The sequence below is a fragment of the Neopsephotus bourkii genome, unplaced genomic scaffold, assembly GCF_033783945.1.
Source record: "Neopsephotus bourkii isolate Nb327-2 ecotype Australia unplaced genomic scaffold, CSIRO-AGI_Nbou_v1 NB_259, whole genome shotgun sequence".
NCBI classification, from domain to species: domain Eukaryota; kingdom Metazoa; phylum Chordata; class Aves; order Psittaciformes; family Psittacidae; genus Neopsephotus; species Neopsephotus bourkii.
The window spans coordinates 61,454-71,037 of NW_026900768.1; the positions used below are offsets into that span (position 1 = coordinate 61,454).

Consider the following 9,584-nt stretch of genomic DNA (forward strand, 5'->3'; position numbering starts at 1 on the left):
CTCTCCCATCCAGAATCAGAAGTAAAAAGGGAATACAATAGGAGAAAATGAGAAAGCAAGCTTTTACTTAAGCCCTTCCTCTGTCACACACAAGAAAAGAAACATCTTTCATGGTCCTAGAAGAAATTAAAATTTTATTTTATAGATGTTGAAAGCAGTTAATTTGGGGGAATGGGTCTTTTGTGTGAATAATTAACTTTTCCATTATTGAAGAATCATTTGGGACCCTTGAATGTTTCAAAAGGTTCGTGCCACTGAACCGTGGGGTTTGTGCACACTAGAAGACCAGAAGCTGCAAGTTTAAGGTGGTGACAGAGCAGCTGATGTTGTCTGATGCTAGTCCACAAGAAGGCAGAGCTGGGGAAAACCTTGGATTTTCTCATCCACCTAACTGAAAAGCGTATCTCACTACAGGTATGCTCCTTATTTAAGTGAAATCAGACACCCCAGCCTGGGTGCTAAAGCTTCTACTAAACAGGGGGACGGTGTCACCCCTCCCATTTCATATGCACCACTGCACTGTATCACCACAGTGATACAATTAACTGCAGGTTTCAAGAACCAGACCTGGCTGGAGAAGTGGTTTATGGCATGATTAAGAAAACATGGTCTTTTCCTTTGCAGGTGGTCACTTATTCCAGTGAACAGATTTTTTGACAGTTCATCACAGTAATACCATCATATTTCAGACCTGCAGTTGTTTTGGATCCTTTTCTTGACTCCATGCTTAGGAGAAAGAAGAGGGTAAGCAGCAGCTTACAAAAAAAAAAACTATGTTAAAAATTAAAATGATTCTTAATTTTCTGTCCTGTGTCATCTCATGCTATTCTCAGAAAATATTTTAAACAAGTGGGAAGCGTGACCACTTCTTGTCTTCAGAAATGTAAACTCTGCACAAGTTACATTATGTGGCTGGACTACAGATGTGCCAGGATGGCCGGCGGTGTCAGGTGTAAAATCTGGGCTAAAAGGTAAAGTACACAGGTCAGAACTGAGCTTATCAGCTCTTGAGATAAGCTGGAAATTGAGGGCAAGCCACCTCCAGTGGCTAGAAAGAGAAATAATTGAAGGAGTCAGCTTGCCCTTGCAGGAAACTGTGAGTTTAACATCAGATAAAAGAATGACACCTTTTTTATGAAGGGCACTTATATCTAGTTTGTTGAAACCTTGAGATCAGGGAAGTAGTGTGTCTGTCAGGCTAAAAGGAAGATATAAACTACAGCTTTTATCAACCCTGAAGCTAGTCTCAGTTTAGTTTAACTTTTGAAAAATCAAGATATATCCAGTTTCTGGATCATATCAAACATTTAAGCTATTGCTTTATCCTTTTTGCATACTTGTTGAAGAGCTGCTGATTTATGAAGTCAATGAGAAAAAACCCAAGAAAACATCCAATCATTTAACCTCAAGCTGCATATTTATACCTTCATTCCACGTTTCACTCTTTAATATAATTACTCATGTTTGCAATAGACAATGATGAAATGATCTGACCTTTATGTTTCTGCTCAATTAGTTTTTCTGTATTTGCTGGGAAAAAAAGTAAAATCAGTTGCTGAACATTCTTATTAATATTCAAGTACTTCTGTATGTCCTTCATGCTCTTCAGAAGAGTTGCCACGTAACAGAAAAGTACTCCTTTCTTCTGCACTACAGCCAAGCAAATTTTTATTAACAATTATTTAGTTTTGTGTCACTTTTAAAAATCAGTTTAATCTGCATGTATATCTTCAGGCAAATATATTTAGACCAAGGACCATTTACTGTCACTGTGACTACCCTGATCACTTTTATTGCCTCACTGGCTGAGCTGAAGCAGTTTTACTTTTTAGTTCTCCAGGAACCAGACTCAAGGTTAAAAAAATTTGACTTGGCTGCTCTGATGCAAAGGGGTACAAGATGGTGTTCATAATGCTGACTTGGTTCCTAGTGTAGATTGTTTCCTACATTGAGATTCACAACAGCCACCATGCTAAATTCTCAGCCAGGGAAAAAGCACAAAACAAATGTGAAACTCTATGTTTATAAACAGACCTTAAGCATCCCTCGGCCTACAGGAAGTGCCTTAAGGTAACCTGCACCCATACATGAAAGTCTATCATTCCTAAAATTGGAGTCCAGTGTATGAGCACTGGCCTGCAGGATTAATGAGCAAACTTTCAGTGCCTTGGTTCCAAGCCTTACTCAGCCTGAATGTTTAAACCCACAGATTCAACTTTTTGACTAGAAACCTACCAGTGCAGGATGCCACAGTTACCTGGGCTGGCATCAGCCCTAAAGTAAGGTGAAACCCTTCCATTCCTTTAGGCCCTGGAGGCATCTATATCCTTGCTTTGGATTTATAGGTAAGTTTGAAAACTTTTCTGTGTATTTATTCTGTCAAATTCACCTTGTGTGACTGTCTCGGAACTCTTGAGAGTAGGCAGAGTGGACTATCAGTGAATATTTATTAATGTTAAGGGGAGTTCTGCCTCCTGAATGTGTTAAACAATTATTATTTTATAAAATAGAAAAATTTGGCTATGAAGTCAGACCAGGTTGCTCACAGCTTGATCCAGCCAGGTCTTGCAGACCACCAAGGATGGAGACTGCAGAGCCACCCTGGGCATTCTGCTTCTTTCCTGTACACAGAACCTAGATGTCATCTAGCAAGTCCTAAATAGAGATAACCAGTTCCCTCAGCCTGTGGGCTGTGCTCCTGTTCATGCAGCTGTGGATGCAGATGATCTTCTTTATTACTGTTTATACAACTCAACAAAAGTCTAATCCTCTGTTTCAACCTGCAGAGTGGTATTTGCTCAGACAGGGGCTGCTTATACATTTGGCTTGGTTCTGATGTTCAGGCTGTTTGGAACATATTCTGTTGATTTCAGTCATTTTTTAAAGGAAACTGAACAGTTAGACTGGTGATAAACAGTAAATACAGCAAACCTGCGCAGATCAGAAAAGAAGTAAAATACATCAACACTGTTATATGCAAAATTATTCTGTAAAAATTCAGACATAGCATGAAGTATCCCAGAAAGACACACTCTGAAAATCAGTAAAATTCCTTCTAGAGATCTTGTGGTGCGAAAACACAAGTTTACTTTTCATTTTTTCACACTTGCAAACTGTTCACTGCCCAAACTGAACAAAGAAAGATGCTCCAAACTAACTAATATAGTCAAGCCTTCAGACACGGAACTGTTTATAAGGCTATAAAAAACTTCTAGTATACCAGAAAACACATTTCTCTTGGATTCAATTTGTAATGTAAGCCAGTGTTTCAGCAGCAGGCCTGGGAGCAGCCCTAAAGCAAGAAAAAAGGAAAAAAGAGAAATACTGTATTGCTTCCAGGGAAAGATAAACAGGTGTAGCAGAAAAAGGTCTCTGATAACATAGGCAGTGGAGCTCTAAGCACTGTGGGAGAAACTTCATTCTCCAAACCAATAATACTCTGCAGTCATGACAGAGTAAAGGATCAAACGTGACATGCAGCTCTACTCTGTGCTTCACACACGACTTCATCATTCAGCATAAGCCATGGTGTCAAAGATGCACCAGAAGATAATGCTGTCTCTATGTCCAATTTCTTATACATAATCATATGGGCTAGAAGGATTGAGACAGAATCTGAGAGGGTGGTATCACGTGAAATGGATGAAAAAAAAATAAAAATCTATGCAGCTGGTTTGTTTAATTATCTGTTTTCTCAGAAAGACACAGAAAGTGCCTTAAGCTAAACTAAATTTTTTTCTGGTGCAAAAAGATGTTATCCAACAGGTTGAGAGGTTGGCAGCATAAAAGAAACTACTTAAGGAGAGATCTTGAGAACCAGCTAGTGAGTTTTGAACAGTAGGCAACAGATGAGATCCTGCTTCTCTGCAAGATTTGTGACTTATTTGTAAGATCAGATAAATGCAAGAGCCTTGAGTAAAAGTGAATTGGGGTGCACAGAAACAGAAGAATTATATATTCTGTGTTTTCTTTACCCTCTTTTTTGTTTGGACACAAAGCTTTCAATGTGCTATCATACAAAACAAATCTTCATCACCAGTGTAATCAGTATGGTAAGTTAGGAACACTGTTCCCACTCTACAATGATGGGCTTTTTTATTTTATTTAACTTTTTGGTGTCTCTTTTAACTGCATTTTAAGAGGTTTTTTATCATGTACACTAATTTTCAAAACTTTAGAACATGTACAGCTATCCTTTCCCTAGTTTGAAGGTTTGACCACCTGCTCAGGAGGAGCATTTTAGAGAAAATTATGTCATGTACTGCATGTGTATTTTCTTTGCAGAGTCCAGCTACTTCTTAACTGTTTCCTAGTAGATGCACCAATATGCTATTTGTTTGCTTGCCCTGAAGCTTGACAGTAGTTACCATGAATCGTGCTTTTTCATGAATCATGAATATTCTTTATTCTTTATTCTTGATGTACAAGCAGCACCTTCTCTTAATCATGTAAAAGTATCAGAGTAAACCAGATAATTCTGGTCATAGCAGCTTAATAGTTGTAGCATGGTTCTTAATGAGCTCTCTATATTCATGTAAATGTATGACATACTTCTAAAGAAACCTGTCATGGATGAAAGGTAGCTGAACAGCCATTAACTAAGACAAAGCAAAGGGTCATCTTGTACTTTTGGAAGTGAATGCTTACAATCAGTGTAGTAAGAATGCGAATATCTCAAGGAAACAGATTAAAACTTATGGTATTCAGAAGAAAGTACAGTAAGAACCAGGCAACGGTCATTAGAGCTTTTACATTCTACTTCTCCTGCTTGTTTGATGTCTGACAAGCTCTTCAGCTTATTACCTGCAAAAAATCAATATATGACAAAATATCTGATGCCAAATGGGAGAGTTACAATAATGAGAGCTTCAAATAATCCTTCTGTAAAAGTTGCTATAGCCACTCACTACAGTATTATTGAACTACCAGGCAGCTATAAAACAATACAGTTTAAAGAGCTGGACAGATGAGGGCCAAGTACTCAGGAGAAATAACATAAAGGCTGACTTCAAGGCTCTGCAAGTCTTGATTCATTTACTAGTGAAGTATTTCACAACATTTAACTATATTTGAAGAAGCCACTACTAGACAAGCTGCATGAGCAGTTATTACTGATGATGTTCACAGAATTTACAATAGCTCTGTTGTCTATACTTCAACTGGGTTTACTTGGACATAGAGATCAGCCTGTTGACTTGGTAGACAGCCTGCATTACAAATTCTCAGCTAATATACCAAAGAAATACACCCCCCTCATTGGCTAGGTGTATTACATATATATATATGGGTGTGTGTATCATTATTTTAATCTTTGCTCTTGTTTAAGCACTGAGATGGGAATAGAAAATTTAATCCTGCCTCTGGGTACCAGGATTTGGAATAGCTGCCTCTGTCATTCTGGAAATAAGGTTTCATGTGCCCGAGGAGAGCCGAGGGATGAAACAACTCCCTCCAATACTGCCAGGGTGAGACTCACTGAACAGAGCTCTGGTGGAGTCCAACCAGACTCTCTTGCCAGGAGGAGCTCCCAGTATGAAGGTGTGGCTATCTCTGCTCATGTTATCAGTTCCTTCAGCAGCAAAACTGCCCGATAGACAACAGAAGCTATAAACTAGCATCTTTTTGTAAACATTTCTGGCTCTGAAGCCACAGAATGGTAGCTTTTACTAAACAAAAAGTAATCTACAAGCCAATAGTTTAAAATGAAAGGAGAGAAGGTGAATGATTCACAGGTTGCTGCAACATTAAGCATTTCAAGGCTGTGATTCTCAGAAAAAATATGCGAGAATAAAGCATTATTTTACTAGGTAGAAATTTTCTTAAGATGAGACATCAGTCCCCTAATTTCTGCAAAGACAGATGAAATTATTGTTTGTTGTCCAAAAGACTATGTAACAGTCTTTAGCAACACAATAAAGACCTTGCAACAAAAAAACACTCTAGACATGGGTATGTACAGCTAAGCACCTGCAATATGGGAAAGCTCCTTTCAGACTGATTCAGAATGGGGACTTTTTTTCAATTGCCTGTACCTAGGAAAGTTGCTTTCTTCCGCTGTGAGAGATGTGACATTTTATGAAATGAAATGAAAACATTTTTTGACCAGTCTTAGTCAAACTGCCCCTTTTGAGTGAAATAAAGTGATCGGGATGGAAATGTAAGGTTTCTAGCTTCTTTTAACTAACTTTTAACTAAACAGGTGTTCCCCTATGGAAAGAAAGCATCTTAAGATTTTCTTGAGACCTAAAATAAGAAAAGAGAGTGAGAGCAAAACACCCATGTTGCATTCTAATTCAAGATGATTTTGTAAGTATTCAAACTTGTACCTGATTATTATCTTTTTTGTTTTCTTCTGCGAAAAGGCTGTCAAACGAGGCAAGCACTATACAGATATATTTTTTGCTCATTAAGCTTGCATGTCTGTTAGCATTCCTTCCAGCAGCAGAACTGGCATCAAACGCAGCTGTCTCACACCTGTAGGCTAGGAGCCTTTTCTGATTTTGACAGTTGGATAGGCAACGTCCTCATGGACTTAATCTGCAGTGGTGGGGGTTTTTCCTTCTACAAGAAAGAGTATTTTCTAGAAGCTTTTTCTTCTTTTCTTTTTGCACCTTTTACTCAATACCACTAGTTTGCAAAGTGTCTAACTCTTTAAATCATTTAACAGGAAGAAAAGCACACCTGTCCATCTGCTCCTACAGCTCCAGAAACTCCAGCATTTCTGACGACAGCTGTAGACTACACAAAGGGCAAACCACTGCTAGCAGCACACAAACCTCAGACCTGCAGCAGGTATTTTGATCAGGAAGGCAGGGAGTGCCCATTCGGGCAAGCAAACATTATCTCAACAATTCAGCTAACTTTTACTACCAACCGCGATGTGCTTGGCTGTGTCACGGTGTTCGCTGCCGCTCGGTGCTCGCTTCCCCTCTGCAGCCGGTCCCTGCGGGACTGTGCTGCCGGCGCGGCTGGGCGCACCCACGGGGGCGTTCACCGCAGGGGCGGGGCGGCACGTCCGGCAGGCGGCGCTGTGGCGCGGCGGGCAGCACTCACCATGTTGACTTCGGAGACCACGTCGATGCTGGCGATCTCTATCCGCATGCCCACATCCACGGGCGGACCTGCGGGGGGAGCGGGAGGCGGCGTTAGGCGGAGGGAAGCCCTCGGGGGTCTGGGTAGGGGTCCGGGCAGCGCGGGAGCCTCACCTCCGAAGTCGGGCCGGAGGCGGATGTCGTAGCCCTGAAGCAGCCGGTCCACCGTCTCCTTCACGTAGGACATGTTGCTGGGCCCGTCGGCGCTGCCGGAAGGAGCACAGGCAGGTGAGGGAGGCAGCCGGGCAACCCCATGCCTACGCCCTTCCGCGGCCCGGCGGCACTCACCTGCGCGCCGCGCACGCCACAGCCAGTACCAGCGGCAGCAACAGGGCGCGCGAGCCATCCCGCCGCGCCGCCATAGCGTACCCCATCCCGGCTCCGGCCGCGCCGCCGCCTCCTCACGGGAGGACAGCCGCGGACTGCAAGTTGGTGCGGAGTGGAGCGGAGGGGAGCAACAATTCCCTACTGCACGACGCATGCGCGGAGCGGAGCGCACCTTTGCCCGCCACGGACCGTGTATGGTGACACTGGCGGGATCGGGCCCGACCGGGCGCTGAGGGCAGGGCCGCAGCGGGCAGCGAAGCTGAGGGGCTGGCTGGGCTGGCCGGGAGCCCCCGGAACAGCCACAGCCCAGGGCAGCCACTGCCGCCAGGGCTCGAACTTCTCCAGAGAAAATAATCGTTGAGGGCACTTCTCTGTGAAAGTTCACACATGAGCTCTGATGTTGATGGTAATGTGAAGGGGAGTTGGCAAAGTGGAAAGCAATTGCACGTTTCGACGCTTTGTCCAGCTCTGAAGGCTTAAAGGTGCATCCCTCCATCCATCAACCATCCATTCATTAACACATGAACCTGAGCGCTGCTGCTTGAGCAGGTTTGTCGCTGTGGCAGTCCCACAAATACCTGCTGTGGCACATGCAGGAGACGACAACAGATTTTTTAGTTGGTGCTTTATAACCAAAGTAGTTGATCTTGCATTTAGAAGGGGACTTTTTATTTTAAAGACTAGAAATTGTTGCCCCAATGTAGCTTGACCTCATGTTTCCCATGACTGACTCCTCTGAGCAGTATTACACCCTGACTAGCTGGGGCCACTTGAGCAATTTACGACTTTGCTGGTGCTGGTCTGTTTCCCAGCACAGTAGCTCAGCACAGGTAACATTTATCCCTTTCAAATTCAACGCATCTTATCCGTGCTATACACTCCTGAGTGTGGTGACCTTGGGATATATATTTGATGGTTTTGAGGCTCCTACAATGCCATGCAGACTTCTGGGGGTCTTTTGTGATTGAAATATGCCATGATATTTGAAAAGTGCAGGAGTATTGAAATAGATACTTTGTGACACAAATTCTAATGATAATTTTTATCATTTTAACAATGCAAATTTGTTCCTCTTGCAGAAGGAGCACACTCCTACAGGAGTCTTTCAACCTAACAGCTACTTCCCGTAACCATGATAGTACAAGTTTATGAAAAGAATTATTTTACTGATGGTTTGTAGCAGTGTAATAAATATTTTCAGTTGGTTTAAGGACTTTTATAGTGAACAAATCTTTGATTTCTTCCTATTTTAGTCCTTAGTTGCTGACAAATGTTATCTCCCAGCTCAACTAATGGTACTTCAGCATTGCTGTTTAGGAAGAGTTTTTAAAATTTGCTACTCATGATTAGCATATTTTAGTAGTCTTCAATTATAATGTGGTGTAGCACTTAAGAAAGCATAGCCATGATAAAGTTACCAGGCTCCTCTGAAGTATGGGATTGGAATATTCCGTGGGGTGAGAGTCCCTTTTGGGTTTTAGTGGCGTGCAGCATTATGTCACATAGGTAATTCTAGTTTTGTCATAATCCATGTGAAATACAGATATGCCTGTGTGGAAGGGAGACTGCTGCCATGGCTTGCCAAAATCTGTCTTAAGGCATAATTGCAAGGGTTTATTCTATATGGATTTGTCATTCTCTGTACATTTCAGGGTAGCTTTAGTTTGGACTATCACAGTATCACAGTATGTTAGAAATTGGAAGGGACCTCAAAAGATCATCTAGTCCAATCCCCCTGCTGGAGCAGGAACACCTAGATAAGGTTACACAGGAACGTGTCCAGGAGGGTTTTGAATGTCTCCAGAGAAGGAGACTCCACAACCTCCCTGGGCAGCCTGTTCCAGTGTTCTGTCACCCTCACTGAGAAGAAGTTTCTTCTCAAGTTTAAGTGGGACTACATACAGTCTGGTCCATGGTGCATTTCTGGAGCTTGTCATCTGATTGTAAGAGGCATGAGCTAAACCTGCCCTGCAGGTCTCCTGCTCTTCAGGATGCTTTAGCCCAACACAGGTACTTCCACAGAGGGTGAGGATGTTCTCCTCAGCAAACAGGCTCCTCTGAGAGCTCTACCAGCTGAGCTGTTCTGTCTTCTGCAGACCAGTGTCAAGCTTCCTCCACTGAGCATCCTAAAAATATGAGCCATAACTGTTTCCCCAAAGTGGCACA

General features: G+C 42.5%; 1 protein-coding gene across 1 annotated transcript; it reads right to left on the minus strand.

The window, feature by feature from the left end:
* Positions 1-3,799: 3,799 nt before the first annotated feature.
* On the minus strand, positions 3,800-7,687 carry LOC133208333 (gamma-aminobutyric acid receptor subunit beta-1-like). Its single transcript, XM_061346140.1, has 4 exons — positions 7,380-7,687; positions 7,206-7,297; positions 7,054-7,121; positions 3,800-3,862 (listed from the first exon to the last, which is right to left on the minus strand). The coding sequence occupies exons 1-4, from the start codon at positions 7,463-7,465 to the stop codon at positions 3,821-3,823; spliced, it is 288 nt and encodes a 95-aa protein (XP_061202124.1). The 5' UTR covers positions 7,466-7,687; the 3' UTR covers positions 3,800-3,820.
* Between the last annotated feature and the right edge of the window lie 1,897 nt (positions 7,688-9,584).

Coding starts and splice junctions, on each gene's coding strand:
- LOC133208333 (XM_061346140.1), bottom strand. CDS start 7,465: ATGGGGTACGCTATGGCGGCGCGGCGGGATGGCTCGCGCGCCCTGTTG. Junction 7,122..7,205: donor CCTCCGGCCCGACTTCGGAG/GTGAGGCTCCCG, acceptor CTCCCCCCGCAG/GTCCGCCCGTGGATGTGGGC. Junction 3,863..7,053: donor TGGTCTCCGAAGTCAACATG/GTGAGTGCTGCC, acceptor AATCTTGCAGAG/AAGCAGGATCTCATCTGTTG.